Here is a 27,396-nt window from a genome sequence, read left to right on the forward strand (position 1 = left end):
ACAATTTACTGATAAATACCCTCATATTGGTAAACATACCGGACAGGCAATGTCAATATTTATATATTTTTACTGTTTATTATAATTACAAGAATTTCTGTGAAGCTGCCTCCCACAATCAGCACAAATAAACATTCCATCATGCTTCTATATACAGTATGTTTATTATGCACTGATTGTTTGAAATGTTGCTTATACATATTGTACAGTCTTCTATGTATCCTTGTAATTCCTGTAACCTCTTTCTTCCCTGAAGTAAGCTGTTACAAAATTGGTTTTCTTCTATCTGTTGCATGTTCAATAAACATATTTAAAACAAAGAAAAACACTGTATAAACCATCTATTAAAAAAAAAAAACGCACGCCTAATTAATTATTGTAAAACAGTGCAGAGCAGAGAAGATACATACTTTTTATTTGAGAAAAAATCCAAAGCTTGATATACCAAAGAGTAAAGGTACTCCACCTGTGCAAGAGGACAAAAGGGTTAGACTATTTCACTAGGTCGATAAACAAATGTAAAGACACCTTCATTTAACACAAAACATTGAACTTCTGGGCAGCTGGCAAAATGTGCAACGTAAACTTCATCTTACCTTGTCCAATGCAGCATTTTTATAAAAACAATCTGCGGTCTACCTTGTAATCTGGTTTAGTATTAGTACTCTAATAAAAATGTTAAAGGGAGCCTGAGGGCCCGTTTCCACTTGTGCGGTGGGAATCGCCGCGGTAAAAATTTGCATGCGGATTTCACATGCGGTTATATGCGAATTTACATACGATTTCGCATGAACGACGATGTATGCTAATTTAACCATGGCAGTGCCTGGGTGCTTTTCCATTGATTCCATGCAAAATCGTATGCGAATTCGCATGAAAATTTGCATACCAATACCGCATGCGAATTCCCTATTAAATACATTGTATGCGATACGCATAGTGGTATGAGAATTCTGATGGCTCTGCCGTGCAGATTTTTTTCTGCACAGAAAAACGCAAAGGAATCCTGACAAGTGGAAACAGTCCCATCCACTTGTATTGGCTATGCAAAGTTGCATGCGGCAAACGCATGCGAATTCGCGATAGTGGAAACGGGCCCTAAAAATAAAGGAATACAGAGACTGCCACATTCACCCTCATTCAACAATGGTAGTTGCCCTACTTCTATGCTGTTCTCTGCACCTATTATAATAAATCACTAGCCCAGACTTAAAGGGGCTAGACAAATAAGAAGTACATTTTTTCCAGAGTAAAATGAGCCATAAATTACTTTTCTCCTATGTTGTTGTCACTTACAGTAGGTAGTAGAAATGACTGAAGCGACAGGTTTTGGACTAGTCCATCTCTTCATAGGGGATTCTCAGCAAGGCTTTCATTCTTTATAAAGATATTCCCTAAAAAAGATTTAAGCTATGATGCTGGCCAGCTTTCCCTGCTCGCTACAGTTTTGTGGCAGTTGGACAGAGCAACTGCCATTCACTAAGTGCTTTTGAAAATAAATAAATCCCTGAGAATCCCCTATGAAGAGATGGACTAGTCCAAAACCTGTCGCTTCAGTCATTTCTACTACCTACTGCAAGTGACAACAACATAGGAGAAAAGTAATTTATGGCTCATTTTACTCTGGAAAAAACAAACGAACGTATTTATTTGTATATGTTTGCACATATTTAACATTTTACAATGTTTCGCCATAGTGCCCCTTTACCATGCAGATAAGATGCTTTACTCTAGTGTGATTTCAATGGCTGCATGCTTATTGCAGCAGGTGTGTGACTCAGAAACAACTAAAGCCAAAAGCTCAGCATGATAGCCAAACAACTGCCTTTGCTTATGAGCCAATGAAAATGGAAGCATCCGTATTCCCCCTCTCACTTCAGGTTCCCTGTAAGAAATATATTTGTGGGGATTAACATGGGGCTTTTATCTGCCAATTAGTAAATATGGCAGCCTCCATATTCCTCTCACTTTAGGTGTGGAGAGAGAAGTAAAGACATTGGGATCCATGAACATGCAGTCTGGCTAGGATGCTAATCAGGGTGACTAGTGGTAAAAGGCAGAGGTACTATCCATTGAGCCACCATTGAATGAAGCAATCTGGATCCCAAAGACCTTTCATACTATTGTTTCCTTTAACCACTTCGGGACCATAGGTTTACATTCCCTAAACCAGGCTATTTTTTACAATTTAGGGCTCTGCAGCTTTAAGAGCTCGCTGCAGAGCCGTACCACGCAGCACACAAATGAAGCCCCCCCCCCTTTCTGCCGACCAACAGAGCCTTCTGTTGGTGGGCTCTGATCGCTGCTGCTATGTTTAATTTCTCTTTTTTTTTTATAAAACTACCTTTCTTTTTTTCCCAGCCATCCCTCCACCAGCCGATCGCTCTTGTGCCTCCCCAGGGGACAGCCGAGTGACACGGCTGTCCCCAGTACAGTGCTGCCATAGATCGCAGCACTGTACAATGTAAATAGACGGCAGAATAGTCTTGAGCGGTAGTGGGGCAGCGTGGGTCAGCTTGGTGTAAGTTCAGTATGGCATTTTTTGCGTGTGTTCAGAGTCAATGTAATGTTTAAGAATTCTAAATAGCAGGCATTACAGTGCCTGTAGGCCCCTCTATTACCCTGACACCTCAGGTTCACATTTCTAGTATACGTCTTTTTTTTTTTTTTTTTTTTTTTTTAAAGTTGTTTATGTTTTCAGCCTCAGTAAACCAGTACTTGTACCCTACACTGTAGTCTAGAGCAAGAATAAAGATTATGTGGGGGGGGGGGGGGGGGGAGTGAGATATTTTCTTTCTGAAATTGTGTTTCCTTGCAAACATGGCAGGAAGCCCCAGGGGGATTTAAAAAAAAAAAAAAAATATATATATATATATATATATATATATATATATATATATATATATATATATATATATATATATATATATATACATACACACACACATACACACACACACACACACAGCTGAAGGCCCCTTCAGGCTGATCACTCTCTTGCCACCACCCTCCACCACTTCGATCGTCTGCAATTCAGCCCCCAAACTCCTCCAGTCTGGGGTGTTCTGTGCATGTGTGGCCTAGCCTTGTGCACTCTCAGCTATGGGAGTGCACCAGTCCAGACTGAAGGACTGAAGGAGAGACCAGGAACCGAGAGCACTTAGGGCTCGTTTCCACTATAGCGAATCCGCATGCGGGCACTGCATGCGGATTCGCATACTTAATGTTAGTGGATGGGGCTGTTTCCACGTGTGCGGCGGCGTTTTTCGGTGCGGGGAAAATCTGCACGACAGGGTCGTGCAGATTCGCGTGCGGCAGGAATGCAGGCGAATCGCCGCTAATGTATTCAATAGGGAAATCGCATGCGGCTTTGTCATGCAGATTTCCCCGCGATTTCGCATGAAAGCCAATGGAACTTAACACAGGCAGTGACATGGTTAAATTCGCATGGCTCCTTGCCATGCGAAATCGCGGGTAAATCTGCATGCGGAAACGCAGCCGCATGCGATTTCTTCAGCGGTGGAATCCAGGCGATTCCGCACCGCTACAGTGGAAACCAGCCCTTAAAGGGGATTTTAACCATTTCCACTTTGATAAAGACAAATTAACCACTTAACGACCAGGGGATTTTGCTGTGATCTGTGCTGCGTGGGCTCTCCAGTCCACAGCACAGATCACTTTGCAGCCAGGGCGACCAGACTTCCCCCCCCCCCTTTTTTCTCCACTAGGGGATGTCCTGCTGGGAGGAGGGTCTGATCACCGCTGGCTATCTGCGTTTTGCGGGGGGGGGGCCCCTCCTCAAAGCCCCCCTCCGCAGCGATTTTCGTCCTCTCTGCCCTTCCCTCCCTCTCCCTCTGGACGGCGCAGATAAGCTTCAGCCTATCAGATGCCGCCGATCTCCTTTATGGCAGCAGCGCCGTATGATGTAAACAGCGGGGATTTCTTCCCCGCGTGTTTACATTTCACCTGCGAGCCGCGATCGGAGGCTCGCAGGCTGTTCGTTAGGCGGTCGTTAAGTGGTTAAGAAGGGACCATTTCTACAGGAGGAAACCTGAATGCTGGTGAAATAGTCCAGTACAAAATGTTACATGCAATCCATTTTGGAAGCCAATATACCTTGCTGTGTTTTTAGTGCAGAAGGGTTGATTGTAAGTCAAAAAGTAAGGGAAATTATTCATAGACACCAAAAACCTTAAAGGACCTTTTCATACCCATTTCCAAAGTAGTTCACTTTTCGGATATTAACCACTTAACGACCGCCTAACGCCCATAGGCGTCGGCGGGTCGTTAGTAGTATAGCATGGAAACAGCCGCTCGATCGAGCAGCCTTTCCATGCCAGTTCACGGAGACTGCCTCCATGAACAGTGTGCGAGCCACCGATCGCGGCTCGCACGCATAATGTAAACATGCGGGGAAGGAATCCCCGCTGTTTACATCACACGGCGCTGCTGCGCAGCAGCGCCGTGACGTAGATCGGCGATCCCCGGCCTCTGATTGGCCGGGGATCGCCGGCATCTGATAGGCAGAAGCCTATTCTATCAGGCGCAGGACAGATATCCGTCCTGCGCCGCACAGAGGACATGGGAGAGGCAGTTAAGCAGAGGGAGCCCGGAAAACGCTGCGGAGGGGGGCTTTGAGGAGCCCCCCCCCGCAAATCAATAGTAGCCAGCGGCTCTCAGACCCCCCCCTGCAGGACATCCCCCTAGTGGGGAAAAAAGGGGGGGGGGGAGGCTGAACGCACTGCCTTTTACCTGATAGGTGCTGCGGGCTGTAGAGCCCACGCAGCACCGATCATTCCAAAATCCCCTGGTCCTTAAGTGGTTAAATAATTCACAGCACGAGAATATTAATTGCAAATGAGTCAATCAGAATTTGTACAGTATTAATATAGAAGAAATGCATTCAGTTACAGAATTTCCGTTGGAGGTGTCACACTGACCTTTTTACTGTAGATACACGCAGATCCTTGAATTAGGAAAGCAGCCTCCACAAAGTTCATGGAAGTTTTCCCGCCATCGAATGAGATGCATACCTGCTCTAACTAGACATGAAAAACACAAGAATGTTACAGCTCAGTTTTAGAAACCTACAGCAGTACTTCATAGATTAGATAAAATGTTCACTTGAACTGCAAAGAAAGAGGTGTAAAAGTACTTATTTTTTAGTCATAGTCATTGCTTTATTATATAAAAAAAAAAAAAAAAAAAAAAAATGTGAACCACGACATTAAAGTGGATCCGAGACGAACTTTTGCCTTCTTCATTTATGAGCCCCTTGCATCCAGTTAATTGTGCATTCTTCGTTCTGATTTTTTTTTTAATTATTAATTATGCCTAATTTCACTTTAAAGTAGTAAGCCACGCCCCCCCTTCTCCCAACGCCGCGGCGTTAGTTCCCATGCAGCTTTGAATCATGGGAACAAACTGTGGCGAGGAGGAGGCTTTTTGTGAAGGGGGCGGCTTAGGAGGAGGCATGGGCGTTCCAGGCAGGGGCTGCTGTAGCATGAGCAGCACAGTGGCGTATACGAGAAGTGACACCCGGGCTGAAATGACAGTAGTGAGGACGCACTCACCATGGCCCCCCTCCTGTGCCAGCGCAGCGTGTAATAGTCTATCAGCTCTGCTACTCCTGGATGCTTCCTCCGTGTTGAATCAGCGCGCAGGCAGAAATGATAGTACACTATCCATCCAGCAGCCGGACACCGGCCGCTGTCACTTCTCTGCATGTCCTGTGATTACACGGGACATGCAGGGAGAGAAGGCAGAGAGCAGCCGGCTGCTGGATGGATAGTGTACTATCATTTCTGCCTGCGCGCTGATTCAACACGGAGGAAATATCCAGGAGTACCAGAGCTGATAGACTACTACACGCTGCGCTGACACAGGCACAGGAGGGGGGCCATGGTGAGGGAGGGATGGGGAAGAACATCTATAGCAGCGTCGCTGTAGGATCGGATGTCAGGTACTTTAGCTGCAGCCCCTGACTATCCCTTCAGCGTTTATTGCTCCCCATCCTGACTTCTCACCCCCCCCCCCCCCCTCTCTCTGACTGACCCTTTCCTCACCCTCATGCTGCAACCTGTCACACAGGATTTCAGAGGCAAGGGGAGGAGGGGGGAGTGGAGTTATCACAGGCTGAGGCGTGGAGATGCAAATAAGCTTGGCTGTGTAATGATGACAATCATAACATGGCCGCTCTCATTGTATCACAGGCAGAAATAACCATAAACTGTTAAGGCTGTGTGCAGCTAGATATGCTGTGTAAACGATCTAAACTTTAGATAAGATATAAAGACGTGTTACTTGTTATAGTTCGTTTTTCACCTCGGATCCACTTTAAAGAGACTCTGTAACAAATTTTTCAGCCTTAGTTCTTCTATCCTATAAGTTCCTATGCCTGTTCTAATCTGCTCTGGCTTACTGCCGTCTTTCCTAACTGCACTGTCTCTGTAATAAATCAATGTATCTTTCCTCTGTCCTGTTTGTCGGGCTAAAGCTTGATTGTGTGGAATGTGCAGGGCTGCTTGTGATTGGTAGAAGCGATACACACCCTCTGCAGGCCCCCTGCATACTCTGAATGACTCACACTCTATGCTTAGCTGAGCCTATTAGAAGCTGGTTAGTTTGTTTGTAAACACTGCCTAAAACGGTTAATTACAAACCAGGATTGCAGCAGAGAGTGGCAGAAACAGCACAGAGGGGCACAGGAGAAAATAATGAATAGAATGGTATGCTTTTTATTGTAAGAATATTAGAGTACAGATTCTCTTTAAATGTTAAAGGGACTCCGAGCTCAGCAAAAAAAGTAAAGTTGTACTCACCAGGGTCTTTCTCCAGCCCAGTGCTGGTCGGGAGGTCCCACGCCGGCGTCCTGGCTCCTCTCCTTCACCCCGCTCCGGTATGGCTGACAGGCCGCAGCCCGGGCGACACTCGGTGGAGTGTCGGGCTGCAGCTTCCGCGTATGACGCGGATTACGTCACACGCCGGCCGCCTCGCGTCATCACGGCGGCCGGCGTGAAAGTACTGCGCATGCGCGATTAAAGCGCGCATGCGCAGTACTTTCACGCCGGCCGCCGTGATGACGCGAGGCGGCCGGCGTGTGACGTAATCCGCGTCATACGCGGAAGCTGCAGCCCGACACTCCACCGAGTGTCGCCCGGGCTGCGGCCTGTCAGCCATACCGGAGCGGGGTGAAGGAGAGGAGCCAGGACGCCGGCGTGGGACCTCCCGACCAGCACTGGGCTGGAGAAAGACCCTGGTGAGTACAACTTTACTTTTTTCGCTGAGCTCGGAGTCCCTTTAACCAAACTTCTAATGTACTTTTCCTGGATACACTAGAGAACTAAGAGACTGAAAAAGACTTCTTATAAAAAACACCTATTCCAAATCAAAGTGAACTTGAGCAGCCTGTTCTGTCCCACAGAGAGAAGGGTGGGAGGACAAGTGGATAGCAGTAGGAATTGCACTTGCAGTCATAGGATTTACAGTGCAGCCCGTAATTATTCATACTCCTAGCAAATTTTGACTTAGTTACTTTTATTCAAACAGCAAGTAATTTTTTTGACGGGAAACTACATAGGTGTCTCCCAAAACATAAGACGATGTACAAAAGGCATTATTGTGTGGGAGGGAAAAAACAAAACAAAACATTTCTCAGCTTTTATTTACATTTCAGCGAAAAGTGTGCAGTCCAAAGCCGCATCTACACACGTAGATGCGGCGGCGATGTGGCTTATCAATCGAGCCGCTGATGCGGCTTGATTGATAAGATCCGACAGGACGGATCTCCCCACCGCCGATTCCCTGCTCGTTCCCCGCGACAATGGCAGGGAATCGAGCGGAAGATAAGCGGCGCCGGCGGGGAATCGAATCCGGCGGGGACGCACAAGAGGCGATCCGGCGGCTAATCGAGCCGCCGGATCGCAGCCTCATCTACCCGTGTAGTTGAGGCTTAAAATTATTCATACCCTATACAAATTGTCACTCAAACTGTGGAAAAATCCAACGTTCCAAATTCCAAATAGCCCAAGCTGTTCTAAAGCATCCTAATTACCCTGATTAATTGGGAGCAGCTGTTTTAATCAAATCAACAGGTGAAAAATAGCAGCTCTCTGCAGTTGGTTTGTGGACAGTAGGCCTGAACGATTTTAGGAAAAGATTGAATCGCACGATTTCTGTCAGAAATTGCGATTTCGATTCGATTCACGATTTTATTTAAATCAAGATTTAGCACTATTCACCATGTACATTAACATTTACAAACGCACATCAACAGAAAATGACATTGTACTATCCATTTGTGATATAAGGAAACAAAGAAAAACATGCACAGGATGGGCTGAAAAAGATCACTGACCTCCCCACCAGCCTAGTACCTCTCTCAACATTGTACTGGATGTAATGTATGCCGTTTTTATTTTTCTACAATAAAAGTGAAGTTTTACAAGGGATGTGCAAAGCCCTTTTTCTCTACCCACTGGATGTACTATCCATTTGTGGTGATTATTCAGGATGGCAGCTCTGTGAATGAGTGCAGTACAGACTTGCTATGAAAAGGGAGGGAGATTGCGAGTGACAGATTAGCGTGAGGCACTCAGAAGCATGAAGACAAATTATTAAAAATAAATGGACACACGTATATAAATTAAATACATTATTCATATACACACTAACACTTATTTTAGTGTTCAAAAAGAGCTTTATTGAATACTACAGAGGTTAACAAATTATAATAAACAATGTACTTTGGTATTTGGAGAACATGTACAGAGAAAACAGTACAATAACAGAGTAGTACGCTTTTGGTACATAAAAATACTTATAGGGGGGGAGAGAATCGGCAACATGGAGGGGGAGGGGGATGGGGAACGTTGCAACTAATTGTGGTACAGTTTGGCGTCATATTACACAAACCCATATTTCAGATTATAGTATGCAAACATTATTACAGTTTTATCTCGTTTTCGACTGCAGCTAGCGGTTCCATAGGACAAACCTCAACCAACCTGTCTACCACATTAGAGGTTATTTTTGGTTGGTCCCTTGGTGAGCTAGTCATTGAGGATGTTGTAAATGGGGATATTCCCTCTGTAATCTACCCATGGTCCCCAGACTTTTTCAAAATGCTGCATTGTATCCTGAGAACTAGCATTGATTCTTTCATACATAATTTTATCTATTCGTGCGATTATTTCTTGGTAGCATAATGTGGGTTGTTTCCATTTGGATGCTATAAAAAGCTTAGTAGATGAGGCTATGTGTTGAATCATTTTATGGGTAGAATGCAGCATTGAGTCCGGTCTGTGGCCTAAGAGGAGTATCTGGGAGTCTTTGGTAAACGATTCGTGGAAGATTCTGCCTATTAGCCTAGCAATTTTGGACCATAGTTCAGAGGCTACTGGGCATTCCCACCATATATGATACATAGAGCCTGGGGAAGTGCAACCCCTGAAGCAGTGGGGGGATTGAGAGGGATATATTCTAGCCAACCTCAAGGGGACAAGATATGTTCTGTGGAGCAATCGAATGGATACTTCCATAGTGGAAGATTGCAAGCTTCCTTTGGATAGGACTTCGAGAGACTGTTTCCAGTCCTCGTCATCAAATTGGATGCCTAGGTCTGATTCCCATGCAGTTCTATAGGGAAGCGTGAAGTCGTTGGGTGGAGCGTTTATGGTGGAGTATAGGTATGAAACCATTCCCTTCATTAGGGGATCCGTTAGGCAGAAGTTCTCAAAGGTGGAGGTCTTAATGCCTGTTAGGGGGTTGTTCAGGGAAGATGCAAAGTGGTGTATTTGTCTGCATCTGAAATGCTCAGATAGGGGAGGTTGAAATGAAGAGATTAGATTCTCCAGAGTGGGGACTTTATTGTGTACTAGAATGTGCCTGAGAAAGTGTACGTTTTTGTTTTTCCACCAGTGAAAGGCTCCCGTCTCCAGGCCTGCTGGGAAATCTGGGTTGCCTGTGAAGCAAGTGTGAGGAGGAATGGTAGATTGTAGTTTATATTTAAGTCTTGATTTTCTCCAGACCCGGAGAGTATGTGATGTGATTGGTGAATTTGAAACCACCCGTTGTGGGATTGGCTTATGCGACCAGAGCAGACCCTCCAGTGAGTAGGGGGCTAGGATGTTATTTTCTATCTCTGCCCATGAGGGGGCGAAGAAGTTTGCATAGATTAGGGGGAGTTGAGCAAGTTGGGAGGCTTTGTAGTATCCCGTTATATTGGGTACTGAGAGTCCACCATCACTTTTATGTCTCATCAGACTCTGATACGTGGTTTTTTGTGGTTCCACACATATTGAAATATCTGTTTTTGGAGCCTATGTATGTCTGACATTTTGATAGCGATAGGTAGGGCCCTAAAGTAATAGGTGATTTGAGGGAGCAGGGTCATCTTAATTGCTGTGATGCGTCCAGACCAAGAAATGGAGGGGACATCCCAATCAATCAGGTCTTGTTGTAATTTGGCGATAAGGGGAGTGTAGTTCCATTTACAGAGCGTATGGTAGTTAGTAAGTTTGATCCCTAAATATTGTACGTAGTGGTCTCTATATTGGAAATTGAATTTAGTGGCTAGGTCCTTCCCAATAATTGCGTGGGTTTGGCAGAACATAATTTCAGTTTTATTGACTTTAACTTTGAGGCCTGAGAGGTGACCAAATTTAGTCATTGCTGCGAGAGTAAAGGGGATTGATTCCGTAGGGTTTGTTAATGTAAGAAGAATGTCGTCTGCAAAAAGTGTTAGTTTAGGTTCTGTTTTTCCTATATGAAAGCCGTGAATGTTAGGGTGGCGTCGGATATGCTCTGCTAGAGTTTCTATGGAGAGTGCAAATAGGGCGGGGGAAAGTGGGCATCCTTGTCGGGTCCCACGTAGGATAGGGAAGGAAGCGGGGGTAGCTCCCGGGACTTTAAGGGAAGCTGTGGGATGAGAGTATAGATTTTTGATGAGATTGAGGAAGGGGCCTATGATTCCCGCATTTTCTATTACTTTAAACATATAGGGCCATTCCAGAGTATCAAATGCTTTCTCTATGTCGATGGTAAGGATAGTCAAGGGGGTTTTGGTGGTATTTGCCTGATTATTAGCATGTTTCGCCTGATGTTGTCAGAGGCTTGCCAGTGGGGAATAAAACCTACTTGGTCATTGGATATTAGAGAAGGCAGAAATTTGTTAAGTCTAGCTACTAAGATGGCTGTAAGGAGTTTGTAATCGAAATTCAAAAGGGAAATGGGACGGAAATTCTTAACGTTTGTATGATCCCTAGCAGGTTTGGGTATAAGAGTGATGTGGGATTCCATAAACTCTGGGGGAGGGCAGTTGTTTTTGAGGATGTGATTGAAGCATTTTGTAATGTGTGGGGCGAGGGTATGATAAAAATTTTTATAGTAAAGAGTAGTGAATCCGTCGGGGCCTGGCGCCTTGCCTATTTTCAGTTTTTTAACGCAGTTGGAGACTTCCTCTTCGGTTATGGTGGAGTTAAGGGATTTAATAGAATCTGCATTTAGTTTGGGAAGCTTGAGAGGGCTCAGGAATTCGTTTAATGTGGAGGCAGGTGGGCTTTTGGTCACTTTGTATGGTTCAGAGTAGTAATTATAAAATGCTTGGTGTACTTTGTCGGGGTGACTAGTGACATCCCCAGAGGCTAGGCGTATTCCGAATGCTGAATTGATTTTTTCTTTTGCTCTCAGCCTCCGGGCAAGCCATGTGTCAGGCTTGTTGGCTTTCTTATAATATTTTGCTCCTGTCCAGATAATTGCTTTCTCGACTTGTTGGGCAAGTATGAGATTTATTTGGAGATTAATATCTTGTATTTGCTTTGCAATAAATCGTGAAGGGTTCTGGTGATTTAAGATGGTAAGGCGATGGAGTCTGTAGGTTAGGTCAGACATTCTCTTAGATCTTTCTTTTCTTTGTTTGGCATTAAGTTGTATGATTTTGCCCCTAAGGACAGCTTTGTGTGCTAGCCAGTTGGTTATAGGTGAGGTGTCGTCACTTTGGTTGGTGTCAAAATATTGTTGTAGCATGTCTAATATCAGAAGTTTAGAGGATGGGTTAATTAGTAGTGTGTCGTTAAGTCGCCAAGGTGGCTTAGGATAGTGAAGATTAGTCCAGTCGAAAGATGTGAGTACCATGTCGTGGTCAGTCCAGCTGACGGGGATATGTCTTGTGTATAAGAGGGCTGGTATCAGGGTGTTAGAGAAAAGGATGTGGTCTATTTTCGTGTAGGTATTATGCGGGGCTGAGTAGAAGGTGTAGCTTCTTTTGGGGCCATATAGTTCTCTCCAGGAGTCCGTAAGAGCAAAGTCTGAAAGTAATGACTGAAGTTTGTTCCTGTCTCGCTTAGATAGTCGGTCTGAGGATGGGTATGATTTGTCGAGGGTGTCGTTTAGTGTGAGATTGAAGTCTCCTGCCCAGATGATGGGGGCGCTTGGGATAGTTGCATATGTCTTGGAACGTCTTGAGGGCCTGATCTGGTGGGGCATATCCATTTATTAGTATGATATGCTTAGAGTGCATGACACCCTGAATTATGAGGAATCGACCAGTTGGGTCAGAGTATGTGTCTTTGACCTGAAGTGGGAAATTGTTTTTGATGAGTGCGATGACCCCCCTCTTCTTGGAGTCTGCTCTGGCCGCATAAAAGGTCGTATAATGTTTGTGGAAGTATCGAGGAGTGGAGGTTTGCGAGAAATGCGTCTCTTGGAGACATATGATATCAGGACGGTGGTGGAGGATATTTATTAGTGCTTTGCTGCGCTTGGCAGGGGCATTGAAGCCTCTGACATTGCATGACAGGAGTTTAACCATGATCAGAAAGTGGGATTGGCTGTTTTTGGGGATGGTTTATGACTGCCTTTGGGTTAATTTTACATTGCCGATTCAAGATGGGGAGGGGGGAATAGGTTTGAAAGAACTTTGCAGAGATTATTAACATATCAAAAGCAAAGTGCACATTAGTGCAAAAATGATGCAGAGAGTTGCCTAAACTTAGTCCAGGCATTTCCGCGTATGGGAGGACAGCATAGTAGTACTGAGCAGGCTGGGCAAGAGTATATAGGCATTGTAGCCATGCTAGCTGTCTGGGGGTGGGCTCTGTCTTATATTTTTGTTTAAGTCTCGTTTAGTTCCAGTACAGATCTCAATAGTGGGCTTCTGCCGGGGCGCCCTCCCCCCCAGAACAACCGGGGGGGGGCCGGGCCTTTGTCACTCGATGTAGGGGAATGGTTTAACTTGTTGGTTATGTCATCGGTTGGTTTACAGGATCGTGACAGGTGAATGGCTACTCTTATAAATTTTTATAAGGGATCTATCAGACTAATGTCAGAGGGTGACCCTCCGTCTGTCAGGGTATTAGTAGGAAATTGTTCAAGTTTAGCAAACCAGGGGTATTGTCGTGACGGGGGACCACTCATACTGCGGGGGCCCTGGGCACAGCAGGCCCTCTCTTGTTTGTAAGGCATTATCTGTGGGGCCTGCTGTGTATTGGTAAAGGTGATGCTCATTATTGTTCGACTCAGTTGAGTAGTCTGAGTATCTGTTTGGAGGCTATCAGGGGCGGCATCGCCCGGCCTGTGGCTCCTTGGCATGAAACATGAGGGAGTGCGGGGGCCACCATGCCGTATGTCCCTGCCTAAAACGGGGGGGTCCCTCGGCATGGTGGAGCCCGCTCCCATATTCAGGCCTACGGCCAACCCCGCCCCACCTCCAGTAACAGATGCTATTCAGGGGTTTTGGAACGTTGCCATTGGCTGCAATCCCGGGTGGCCCTCTATGGAGGGGTGGGGGTTTGAAGGGACCGCCATACTGTGCACTCTCCCCTTCGTATAACAAGGGGGGGGCTTTCCGCATGATGGGGCCTTAACCCGGATTCACAGCCCAGGGCATCAGTAGCATGTCTGTAGATTGCAGGTCAGCCACGGATAGATTGTAGAGACGGTACATTTATCACAAATTAACATAGTGTGCATATTATTAGTTCCAACAACATGTTTTGTGGCGTCCAACCTAGTACCCCTTGCGTATCATGATCCCACAGAGAGTCAGTGGATAGAGTGCATCAGCGCACCCGCCTGCACGGCTTCCGATCGGCCCAGGATGGCGCGCTGAGGCATAAATCCCTCCATTATAGGACGTATATGGTTTAAGCTGAGGGATCCAGTGTAGGCTATCTTGTGTTCTGTGGTTCTGTTCGGGTAAAGGTGGATGGTATAGCAGCGCGCCCGTCTGCGTGGCTACTGATCGGCCCAGGATGGCGCGCTGGGGTGAAGTTCACTTAGTTGGGTCGAGTTACGGGGCTAGAGAATTTACATTCTGTGTACAGTATGGTAGTTTGACTGCCTACAGTTTTCATCTCTTGGATGTTAAGATTAAGTGGGATACATCGAAGTCTCAGCAGGAAAGCGTCCATTTTTGAGCCGTCGTGGCTTGGTAAAGTTTGAGTAGCCAGCAATAAATCTGCGTGAGTGACAGTGCTTTCATTGTTAAGCCCAATTGAGCGGGTCAGAAAACTAATCAAGACAGGCTGATGCCACGTGGGTAGGCCCATAGTAGGCCACAGTGTAGTTGGGGCCCAGAATTCACGTGGTAGGGAGGTGAGGGCAGAAACATTTTAAAACCGTGCTGCATAAATTCAGTTCAGAAGTATGTTAGAGAATACTCATCGTTCCTTAAAGGGAAGGTTCAAGCAAAAAAAAAAAAAAAAAATGAGTTTCACTTACCTGGGGCTTCTACCAGCCCCATGTAGCCACTCACTGCTGCTCCAGTCCCCCGCTGGCAGCTTTCTGACCTCGGAGGTCAGGGCCACATTGCATACATTTTTACGCATTCCAGCTAGTGCAGGAACAAAAATTTACGCGTTGCACCACTAACACGTAAAAATGTATGTGTTAATGTTCCTGCACTAGCGGGAATGTGTAAAAATGTACGCAATTCGGCCCTGACCTCCGAGGTCAGAAAGCTGCCAGCGGGGGACTGGAGCAGCAGTGAGTGACTAGGAGGGCACAGGATGGCTGCATGGGGCTGGTAGAAGCCCCAGGTAAGTGTAACTCATTTTTTTTTTTTTGCTTGGACCTTCCCTTTAAGCGTCCAGGGAAGATGACTGTAGATTCGTACGAGCGCGTCCCACTGTCGACCAGGTTCTTGGCTGTCTGGATGGTCTTTGCGGTTGCGGGGCCTCGACCTCCTCGAGTTGTATGTTTTCATCTTGGAGGATTTCTTTCCCTTCTTGTACGGTTTTCACCGCGTAGGCCCGACCATTAAGTGTGAAGAGAAGCCGGAACGGGAACCCCCATCGGTATCCAATCTTCTCGCGGAGTAGTGTAAGGGTGATGGGTCTTAAAGAGACTCCGTAACAAAAATTGCATCCTGTTTTTTTATCATCCTACAAGTTCCAAAAGCTATTCTAATGTGTTCTGGCTTACTGCAGCACGTTCTACTATCACCATCTCTGTAATAAATCAACTTATCTCTCTCTTGTCAGACTTGTCAGCCTGTGTCTGGAAGGCTGCCAAGTTCTTCAGTGTTGTGGTTCTGTGATGCATCTCCCCCTCCTGGCCCCTCTATGCACACTGCCTGTGTATAATGATCTCTTGAGATACAAAAGGAAGGATGTATACAGCCTGCTTGTGTATGAATGTATTTTCTATGTGTGGACATACTGTACATCAACCTACTTCCTGTTTTGGTGGCCATTTTGTTTGTTTATAAACAAACTTTTTAAAACTGTTTTTAACCACTTTTAATGCGGCGGGGAGCGGCGAAATTGTGACAGAGGGTAATAGGAGATGTCCCCTAACGCACTGGTATGTTTACTTTTGTGCGATTTTAACAATACAGATTCTCTTTAAGGCTCTACGCTTCTGTAGTGTGATGGGGGAAAGGTCCGCGAACAAGTGGACCGACTCTGCCGCTCCGGGGAGTGATTCCAAGTTCCTGGCTTCTGCAAGGAGTTGGTCTCGAACATCAGCTTAGTGCATTTTGAGGATCACATCCCTTCGAAGTGTTGGGTTCGGTGGCTTGGCCAAGGCCCTGTGTATACGATCCATCCTAAACTGCGAGGTGTCTAGTTGTGGGATCATGGCAGAAAAGATGTTGAGTGCCGCTGTCTTAAAGAGAATCTGTATTGTTAAAATCGCATAAAAGTAAACATACCAGTGTGTTAGGGGACATCTCCTATTACCCTCTGTCACAATTTCGAAACTCCCCGCCGTATTAAAAGTAGTCAAAAACAGTTTTAAAAAGTTTGTTTATAAACAAACAAAATGGCCACCAAAACAGGAAGTAGATTGATGTACAATATGTCCACACATAGAAAATACATCCATACACAAGCAGGCTGTATACAGCTTTCCTTTTGAATCTCAAAAGATCATTTGTGTGTTTACCTTCTGTCCTTCTTCTCTCATGCACTGAACATTACAGGCTTCCTGCAGACAGCTCTGCCTGTGCCTGTGTTTGTAATTCCTCAGTATGTGTCAGCCAGCTACTTTCACAGCCTAACAGAGGAGGATTTTTATCCAGCTCTCTTCTATCACTGATAAGATAGCAGAGAAGCTTCTGGCTTATGTAAATAAAACACACACTGGAGTGTGCATAGAGGAACAGACCAGCACGGAAGAGTTGGCAGCCTTCCAGACACAGGCCGACAAGTCTGACAGGGGAAAGATACATTGATTTATTACAGAGACCGTGATAGTACAAAGTGCTGCAGTGAGCCAGAACAGATTAGAATAGGTTTAGGAACTTGTAGGATGGTAGAAAAAACGTAATTTTTGTTACAGAGTCACTTTAAGATCTGTTACCGTTTCTGGTAAACCTCGGATCCTGAGATTGGACCTCCGAGCTAGATTCTCAAAATCTTCTAGCCTGGATTCGAGCGTTTCAAATCGCTCGTCATGCTTCAAGAGCTGTTTTTTGTCGTCTGCGAGGGCGTCTGAGACGCTGTCGTACTTGTTTCCCCTTACTTCTAACCGGGTACCTATGTCGCGGATCTGCGCCGAGAAGTTTTCAACTGCAGCGGATAGTTCGGCTCGAAAGAGCTTCTGGATGGATTGGAATAGCTCGTCGTCCTCGCGTGACCTTTTTCTGGTGTCCAAGGGTGAAGGCAGATCCTTTCTAACCGGGCTGGGATCGCGCTCGGAGGAAGTAGAGGCCTTCTCCGCCGTAGACGCCATCTTGGAACGAGGTTTCTTGAATACTTCTTGTAAGATCCTCTTAGCTGTCTGGGAATGAGACCGAGGGTGCTTTTTCCTTTTCCTGTGCTTTTCAGGCATCGGTTCAAGCAAAAAATAGCAAGCTCTGGCTCCTTTGTTGGCTATTATTTGCCCATTTGCTCAGCTCAGTCACGGAGCTCACGCAGAAGACATCCTTCCGCTAGTGCGCCGCGCATGCGTCCTCATACTAACACTTATTTTAAGCTGTCATGACAGATGACTGAAAATGTTGGTGAAACTTACTGCATCCGCCCAACTAGATGCCACTCTGTGCCCCCTGCACTCTCCTGGTATCAAAAGATCCTGGCTGACTCACCTAGTCTGGCACTGCAGTAACCTCAGGAGGCCCCTGCTGGAGACGCACCGGCCTTCCGTTTCGGAAGTGGCTCTCCCTCTGCCCTGTTAGGCTTTGCACGTGCCGCACCAGTCTCTCATAGCCCTGCCGGGAGAACCACAATTAGCGCAGACCGGCATGTACTTCCGGAACCTGCCGCTTGCGGAACACGTCACTGAGTTGAGCCGCGGAACGCAGGAAACAGACTTGAGTCACTGAGCCTCCACTTGCTACTGTGCACAGAGCAGCGAGGAGAAGGACTGCCCTGCCCGGGGGCATATCTTCAAAAAAAATCGCCACTGTGACGATCTCAAGATCGTCATTTCCAAAATCGCGATTTCGATCTTAAAACGATAAATCATTCAGGCTTAGTGGACAGGCATGGCTAAGACAAAGGAGCTCAGTGAGGACCTGCGGCTGCTCACAAGCCAGGAAAGGGCTACAAGGCCATTTCTAAATGTTTTCAAAGTTCCAGTGGCTACAGTGCAAAGCATTATAATAAAATACAAGATGTTCTGCACTGTGGAAAATCTCATATGACGTGGTCGGAAGCCAAAAAGTGACACTTGTGCTGGCCAGGAGGATAGTGAGAGAGGTGAAAAAGAATTCAAGGATCACCACCAAGGCCATCCTGGTGAATCTGGGCTCTGCTGATGGCAACGTCTTAGGGCAGACAATCCAACAGACACTGCACCCTGCTGGGTTCCACGGATGCAGACCAAGGAGGATACCACTTCTCCAGATAAGTCACACAAAAGCTCATCTAGACAAAGAAGAAGACTTCTGGTCCTGTGTGTAATGGTCAGATGAAACAAAAATTGAATTGTTTGGTCACAATGATGTTTCCTTCATTTGGCCAGGGAACCTAATCCCAGTAAACACCATGAAAAAAAAGAGCAATACATGAGGATTCTCAACAACATCAGGCAGTCTGGAGAGAAACTTGGCCTTGGGCACCAGTAGACATTTTAGCATTACAATGACCCAAAAAACACAGCAAAAGTGGTGAAGAAATGGTTAGCAGACAACAACATTAACGTTTTGGACTGGCCCAGCCAGAGTCCTGACTTGAATCCAATTCAGAATCTGTGGAGGGAGCTAAAGATCAGGGTGATTGTAAGAAGACCCTCCAACCTGAAAGATTTGGAGCTCATTGCTAAAGATGAATGGGCAAAGATACCTGTGGAGACATTAAAAAGCTGCAATTATAGGAAGCGTTTGATAGCTGTTGGCTTTTCTATTGATTATTGAGAAGGGTATGAATAATTTTGGACTGGACACTTTTTGCTCAAAAGTAAATAAAATCTGAGAATGTTTTTTTTTTCCCACAATAATGCCTCTTGTACATCATCTTATCTTTTGGTAGACGCCTATGTAATTTCCCGTCAAAAAAAATACTTGCTGGTGGAACAAGACTAAGTCAAATTTTGCCAGGGTATGAATAATTAGGGGCAGCACTGTACAACTTATCAGATCAATGAAGAGGAGGCCCCATCTTTATTGCATAAAACCTACTGCCAGCAAAAAAATTGGTACCAGAATAACATGCGAACAGTTAAACACTGCACTTTCTTCAGTGGGAAGCTATTAGGAGAATATAGCATTGGAGAATATAGGTTTTAGGAAAATATAGGATAATTTTCTTATGCATTTCTGCTTGCGTTCCTTCTTTCGGCATAAAGCAAACAACTCGTATTTTAATTAACTACAGCTTTACATAGATCAGGATGACAGTTACATGACCTCAGCTGAATATATGACAACATTTCTAGCGTTTCCCCAATAGGTCACCAAGGCTGCAAGAAGCTCTGACCATCCATTTTAGCCCTATTATTATTATTAATTTACAAAGCCCTATTCACAAGTGGCTGGAGCAAAAGGATTTAACTGACTTTTCACAGGTGAAGGAAGCAAGGAGCAGAAAAATGGTTCTGAAAATTATTTGCAAAAGGGGATAGTCCTTATTTTCTCCATTGTGAAGCTATGCAAGTCTGAATCAGAGTCAGACAGAGTGAACATACTACAATAACTTGAAATGACAATCTGTACAAAGTTTGTACAGTTGTACTTCACCATTACATTTTAGGCTGGCCAGTGGAAAGTAATTACTGCTTCTTTCTGTAACCAGACAAACTAAAATTGGAAATATATCAATATGATCAATTTGTCACAAAACTGAAAATTTGCCACAGTATTAAAATAAAGACATGTTATTTAAACACATCCAGAAACCTACCTCGCCCAAGTACTCTTCCAACTGAGACGCTACATCCACATCCCAGTTTTTGGTCAGATCCCTAATTGGCTGCAGAAGGTGAGTGAACCTTGACTCTACATCCTCCATTGTTTATGGATAAACCTAGAAAACATTGCATAATTACATGCAATTTAACCAACGTAACAGTTAAAATAACTGCATCTAAAAGGCTTACGTTTTTGTAACAACACATACCAGCTACCATATTTTCCGCCGTATAAGACCCTTTTTCTCTGCGTCTTATATGGCAAATGCAGGGAATCCCGACATATAAACACCCACCGATACGAACAGCCGCCATGTCAGGGATTCCCTGCATCGAACACAGTGAATCCAGAGCAAGAGACTTGGGCGCTGTCAGAAGACGGAGCTGGAAGCCAAATTATTTCATTCCACACCATCCATGGCGGCCTGGAGAGGGAATAGTATTTAACACGGCCGGGACTTCTGCAGCAGCAGGATCAGCCATATAACCTGCACGCACGAGCGCCTTCTCTGGCACACTCATGTGTGCGCAGTACAGAGCCACCGGTCTTCGGGAGCCCGAGTGCTTACAAAAGACAGCCAAAGTCTCCCGCGGCAGGAGATTCTAACAGAGCAGCCTGCTGGGGAACGAGGAGATCGGCAGGAGAACGGGAAGGCTCTATAGCACCCAGAGCCTTCCCTCTCCTTAGGTGAGTATCTGCTTTTTATTTTAAAATTCGCTTCAGACTTGCTTTAAGGCAGCCATACATCAGGCAACTTGGTGACCGATCAACCATCCGATTATTGTAATTGAATCAGATGAAAATCGGTGCAGCCAAGGAGCATGCCCGATCGACAATGCAATAAATTTTGGGTCAAAATTGGTCACATTAATTGATTGGACACGCTGCAAGAAGTCAGGCCATCATGGTCTGTTGGGTGCGTGGCAGCACCGACGAGCTATATATCGGGACAAACAATGAAAGTTCTAGGTGCCGTTTATGTATATACATGTACAGTAGAATCTCGTTCGTGACCTGATAAAGTAAACCTTTGGATAGAGTAAACCCCATACTCAGGTCCCAGCACATGTGTCTGTATGAATATACAATGTATGAGCAATTCTGATATAGTAAACTACTTTTCCTGGTCCATTGGAGTTTACTATAAAGAGATTCTACTGTATATCTATGCGCATTTACACATTACCTGTCCCGTGTCACGGTGCCTGTCTTCCGAATCTGTCGCTGTTACTCTTCCCATACACGCTGACGGCACATAGCACGCAGCTACATCGGCTGGTGTGTATAGAGAAGAGCGGCAGATTGGGAAGACAGACGGGCACCACGACACAGGACAGGTAATGTGTAAATGCACATACGTACACATTTATACATAGGTGAACAGCAGCAAGGCAGTGGGCTCGACCGATTCCCGAGACATTTTAAGCTGAAATTGATAGGGAAACAGCCTGCGGTGTAAGAGCAGCCAACAAATTTCTCTCTAATCAGATTCAATAAAAGAAAGTGATTTGCCTATTGGTCGAATCTGCCGGTCATCGCTAGATGTATGGCTACCCTTAACCCAAATCTACAAAACTCTCCATAATCTCTTTCCGTCATACATTCCCTCACTTGTTTCCAGATGCCACCTAACCTTCTTTTGTCCTCATCTAGAATCACCTCCTCGCATTCAACCTTCCTGGCGGCTTAATTTTTCTGCCAAACAGGCAGAAATCCTTTTTTTTCTATTTTTTTTTTTTTGTGTGTTTCATGTAAAGCTACCAGAGTGGTAGCTACATAAACCACCACTAGAGGGCGCACGTGTCCCTCTAGTGCGATCATTGCCGGCATCAATAGCAAACAGGGGAACGCGTATATAACACGTTCCCCTGTTCGGCTTCTCCTGTCGCCATGGCGACGATCGGAATGACGTCATGGAAATCAGCCGACGTCCTGACGTCAGACGCCTCCAATCCAGCCCATAGCGCTGCCTGGAACTCATTGGTCCGGGCAGCGCAGGGCTCTGGCAGGGGGGCCCTCTTCTGCCGCTGGGTGCGGGCGATCGGCGCAGAGCGGCGGCGATCAAGCTGTACGCACGGCTAGCAAAGTGCTAGCTGCGCGTACAGCACTTTAGATGGGCCAAATCGCCCCACCAGGGGCTGAGATATCTTCCTGCGCCGCATAGCCCGAGCTCAGCTCGGGCTTACCGCCAGGAAGGTTAACCCTCCTGGCGGTTAATTTTTTTTGACAAAATGGCAAAAATCCTTTTTTTTTTTAATGGTAGCTACATGAAACACCACTAGAGGGCGCATGTGTCCCTCTAGTGCGATCGTCGCCGGCATCAATAGCAAACAGGGGAACGCGTATATAACGCGCTCCCCTGTTTGGCTTCTCCTGTCGCCATGGCGACGATCGGAATGACGTCAGCCGACGTCCTGACGTCAGACACCTCCGATCCAGCCCATAGCGCTGCCCGGAACTCATTGGTCCGGGCAGCGCAGGGCTCTGGCGGGGGGCCCTCTTGCGCCGCTGCGTACGGGCGATCGCCGCAGAGCGCCGGCGATCAAGCTGTACGCGCGGCTAGCAAAGTGCTAGCTGCGCGTACAGCATTTTAAATGGAGCAAATCGCTCCACCAGGGGCTGAGATATCTTCCTGCGCGGCATAGCCCGAGCTCAGCTCGGGCTTACCGCCAGGAAGGTTAAAGAGACAATAATTCTCGCTTCAGAGCTCATAGTTAGCAGGGGCACGTGTGATATCCCGCGGCTAAACGGGGGTCCCTTCACCCCCAACCCCCCCGCAAAATCAACGACCAAATTGGTCGTAGATTTTGCTGCTCCTAGAGGCAGGGCTAACGGCTGCAGCCCTGCCTCCAGTCGCGTCTATCAGCGGCGCATCGCCGCCTCTCCCAGTGAAGGAAGACTGAGAGGGGCAGGGGAGAGGCGGAGATACGCGCTGACAGACGCGCGTGGGGTAGGGCTGCGGCGGTTAGCCCTGCCTCAATCAAGAAGAGATCCCCGGCTGCACGGAGGGGATTTCGGGGGGTAAGGGACCCCCGTTTAGCCGCGGGATAGCAGCGTTTTAGCAGGGGCACACATGCCCCTGCTAACTGAGTTCTGTAGCGAGATTAATTCTCGCTTCAGAGTCTCTTTAAGACTTCTCACGTACTTCACCCATTCCTCTTGTGGAAGGGCATTCCGTCCTTCCACAACATATCCGTCACTCTCCAACCTTTGAAATATTTAAAGGACAACTGTAACTAAAGGGATGTGGAGACTGCCATATACATTTCCTTTTAAACAATACCAGTTACCTGGCTATTCTACTGATCGTTTGCCTCTAATACTTTTAGCCACAGACCCTGAACAAGCATGCAGATCAGGCATTTGACATTTTTGGCAGAGCTGACAAGATTAGCTGCAAGCTTGATTCTGGTGTTTTTCAGACACTAGTGCAGTCAAATAGACCAGCAGGGTTGCCAGGCAACTGGTATTGCTTAGAAGAAAATAAATATGGCAGCCTCCAAATGCTTCCCCCCCGCCCCCACCCCCCGTGATCCTTCTATCACTACTACTCAAAGATAACAGAAAACCAAAGTGTGCACCCAAATGATAAACAGATTGCTGCTATAGCTACATACAGTGACTGCCTACCTTAGTTGAGGGGACCCTGAGTGAAACCTCTGCACTAGTCTACTTTAGGAGACCCAGCAGGAAACCCTAACAGGGAAATTCTGCTAAGGTGGACAGCACCCTCTCATACTGCAGGGTTTCAGTAATAAATAACCTATTCTACCAATCACAATGTTTTGTGCTATAGAAGGTTCTGTTATTGGAGAACTGTTCCCTGGGAGGTTTCCTGCTGAGCCCCCGTAAAGGAATGCTGTAGGGTGCCCGTGCAGCCAGTCACCGATGCTTCGGTCTCTGCCGGGTGTTCCGACGTGATAACCTACACGTCGAATTTGCATACATCCACAATCAAACGTATACCAGGAGGGTTAGGCCCCGTTCACACTTGCGGTTTAGTAAAAACCGCACCGGATGTCCGGACCGCACCGTATCCGGACCGGACCTGATCCGTACGGTTCCTATCCGGATCCGGTCCGTTTGCATCCGGTTTCCGTGCGGTGTGAACACGGTTGCGGTCCGGATCCGGTTTCTTAAGGAGATAACATCCTTTTAATTACCTGGGGTCTGGGAGGTCAGCAGAAGGGTCTGGGGTCATTGTTGGAGACAGGTGGACGTGTGGAGACCATCCGTGGATACAGAGACTGCAGTTGGGACCATGGATCCAGGCATTTTTTACTCGTAAACCTGGGAATTCTCTCTGTTGTTCGCCCCCTTCAGACATATCAGACATGTTGCTGGCAAAAAGAGCTCCAGCATGAAATCGCTGCTGCCCCACTCTTCGCTGGGCCCATGTGGTCCCCATCCAAAATGCATAGGAAGTGGGGTAGAACGTCCGGTTTTTGTAGCCAGTGTGTTGTGCGCTCTCCGGCTCTCATTGCTTTGTATTGGCCGGATGGTGCAGTCCGGCTCCGCTCCGGATACGGCTGCCGGAGGAGCCGGACCAAAAAATAGCGCATGTTGGAACGGACGCCGGAGTCCGGATCCGGCCCGGATCCGGTCCGGCAGAACGGACGCATGTGAACGGACGCATAGGCTTTCATTGCCATGCCGTGCGTCCGTTCCGTCCGTTCTGAAAGCGGTCCGGCTCCGGCACGGCGATTCCGGACGGCCACCGCTAATGTGAACCGGGCCTTAGGGGAGGGGAAGGGATAGTAAAAGTCTATGGGATGTAGGTTGTAAAGTGTTGGAGCACCGGCAGTTCACTTCGGGAATTAGCGGCTTTAAAGTCACACGCCCACTGTGCATGCACAGCCACATCCTCGCTTGGTGTTTAATGCACACATTTAAATTCTCTGTGCAGCGATTTGTGAATTTCTTTCCCCTGGAGGCGGGTGGCGGATGGCTCATTCCAGGTAGTGTGAGTCCTGGAGTGGGCTGTCAGTGCCTGTCCTCCACCCCCCTTGGAGTGCAGTGTGTGAGCCAGCCCTGAGCTCCAAAGCTCAGTGCGACCCATGCTTCATTCCTTTCCTTTTCAAATGTGTTGCACCCAAGCTATGCTCAGCAGCAGAACGCAATGGACGTCAAGGTAAGTGCCTGTTTTTAAATATTGGGAGGTGAAAGGTGCGGATGGCTTTCCCCGGCGCTGGCCACGCTTGGGGGGGCCGCCTGCGCCACCCAGCCTCCCCCCTCCGGGGTGCTGCTGTGGTTCCCAGGCAGTGAGAGCGCCTGGGACCCCGCGGTCCCCCGGTTGTATGGGGGCATTGGGAAGCCTCCCCGAGGCGCTCCTGGATAGTGCTGTATAGCATGAACTAATTCCCGCAGGGCAAACCGCTTTGCGGCATTGGTTCAATGGACCCTGCATTAGTTGGCATGCGAAAGCAAATGCATATTTGCATGAGCATTGCCTCATGAATAGCCAATCAGGCCAAATTTGCTCAGCCAGTTGTGTCAGGTGTTCACTTGGTGTTTAATGCACACATTTAAATTCTCTGTGCAGCGATTTGTGAATTTCTTTCCCCTGGAGGCGGGTGGCGGATGGCTCATTCCAGGTAGTGTGAGTCCTGGAGTGGGCTGTCAGTGCCTGTCCTCCACCCCCCTTGGAGTGCAGTGTGTGAGCCAGCCCTGAGCTCCAAAGCTCAGTGCGACCCATGCTTCATTCCTTTCCTTTTCAAATGTGTTGCACCCAAGCTATGCTCAGCAGCAGAACGCAATGGACGTCAAGGTAAGTGCCTGTTTTTAAATATTGGGAGGTGAAAGGTGCGGATGGCTTTCCCCGGCGCTGGCCACGCTTGGGGGGGCCGCCTGCGCCACCCAGCCTCCCCCCTCCGGGGTGCTGCTGTGGTTCCCAGGCAGTGAGAGCGCCTGGGACCCCGCGGTCCCCCGGTTGTATGGGGGCATTGGGAAGCCTCCCCGAGGCGCTCCTGGATAGTGCTGTATAGCATGAACTAATTCCCGCAGGGCAAACCGCTTTGCGGCATTGGTTCAATGGACCCTGCATTAGTTGGCATGCGAAAGCAAATGCATATTTGCATGAGCATTGCCTCATGAATAGCCAATCAGGCCAAATTTGCTCAGCCAGTTGTCAGGTGTTCACTTGGTGTTTAATGCACACATTTAAATTCTCTGTGCAGCACATCCTCGCTCCCACTGATGTCACCGGTAAGTTCAACTCTTTTCCCCCCTAGCCCCCTACAGCATTCCTTTAAGTAGACTAGCTGTGAAACCTCAGACCAACTTCCGCTTCCTTCTCATGGCAACTTGGTTATGTCCTCTACTTTGTTAGAAATAAAGGACCTAGCAGGAAACACTGACACTAAAATTGCACACCAGGACCCTTGCCCGCTGAGCTTCAGGCACAGCGCTTTCTTCAGCTACTGCCTCTAGTCATGCAACATTACTTAATCTATGAAGCAGGAAGTTGCCGTGGGCCCCCATAACAAAACTAGCGCCCTAAATACCAGCATGATGTAGGTCAGGACTATGTCAAGAAAATTACCAAACAACAGAAACCAACAAACACACCAATAGCTGTTACTTCATTTTTTCACATTACCATACGCGAGCAGGAACAGATTTCGTGCATGCATGCGTAAAAAACCTGCAGCGTGACGTCAGGAAGTTGCGGTGCGACGCTGATTAGCGGTGGTAGTTCTAATTCACCTGACGGGAAACCGCTGTGGCTGGACTTTCCCCTAAAGTGAAAGCTAATATGAACATCAATACTTTCATGTTGCTTACCACATCCTAGGAGCAATCAGCACGGATCAGCTCCTAGTGTGAAAGAGCCCTGGGTACCAAGAGATCACACTGTTGGTGTTACCTGGATGACGTAACTGACTGGGTCACAACAAATTGTGTGTACAAAAAGTGAAACACTTGAGCTGTCAGTGCATAGTATGGCTGGTGACAGCAGATAGAGGAGCCCGGCTGCGGCACACCAGCTATCCCCACTAGATGGGCATTACAACTGACATAGCATCATTTTTTCCATACATGCAGCAACATTACACAAGAGTTCACGGTTCATTCCAATAACCTCCCCCGCAACAAGAGATCGCGCATAGGTTCCCTCTACCCGCAGTAAGCGTACCTCGGGCATTTGCTGATACACATGAATAGATGTAACGCTGATCTCCTGCAGTATCCCGCTTCCTGCTGCTTACGGTTCACAAGGATCGCTAAGACCGTGACGCCATTTTTCGTTTTTCCCGCCTAGGTCAACACGCTTCGAATTCCACCAATCAAGCTAGGTCAAGTAGGAGTGGCTACAGATCTGCCTGAACGTGGCACGGAAGCCGCTAATACGCACAGTGTGTGCGACGTCTGCTGGTCGGAGTGCGCACTCTAGTGATTGCCTTTGGAGCTGCTGCATTTTCTTATTTCCTATGTTCATCAGGTTACTACTTCAAAATTCCGCAAATATATAACAATCTCCAGTGACCAGTGGAGCTGTTATTCTAAAACTGTACAAACTGTAGTAATAATAATTATGAAGAAAAACAAATATATATACTGTAATATAGAGATGGATCTGAATGAAAACTAAACAGTTTAAAGAGGAA

The 27,396-nt window shown here is 46.9% G+C and overlaps 1 protein-coding gene across 2 annotated transcripts in view; it reads right to left on the reverse strand.

Annotated features, from left to right (window-relative positions):
* The window catches only part of NCAPH2 (non-SMC condensin II complex subunit H2), a 96,038-nt gene extending 68,957 nt beyond the window's left edge, over window positions 1–27,081 (reverse strand). The window contains exons 1-4 of one of the 2 annotated variants that reach the window (XM_068275895.1): window positions 26,925–27,081; window positions 19,782–19,904; window positions 4,941–5,042; window positions 411–466 (exon numbers count right to left, since the gene is read on the reverse strand). In XM_068275895.1, the coding sequence (XP_068131996.1) occupies window positions 411–466; window positions 4,941–5,042; window positions 19,782–19,889 (266 nt within the window). In that variant the 5' untranslated portion in view covers window positions 19,890–19,904; window positions 26,925–27,081. Of the gene's footprint in view, window positions 1–410; window positions 467–4,940; window positions 5,043–19,781; window positions 19,905–26,572; window positions 26,831–26,924 lie in introns of those variants that run through there. The other variant, XM_068275896.1, reaches the window with a different exon arrangement.
* Window positions 27,082–27,396: the final 315 nt, after the last annotated feature.

Source organism: Hyperolius riggenbachi, chromosome 3 (genome assembly GCF_040937935.1).
Source record: "Hyperolius riggenbachi isolate aHypRig1 chromosome 3, aHypRig1.pri, whole genome shotgun sequence".
In the NCBI taxonomy this organism is placed as follows: domain Eukaryota; kingdom Metazoa; phylum Chordata; class Amphibia; order Anura; family Hyperoliidae; genus Hyperolius; species Hyperolius riggenbachi.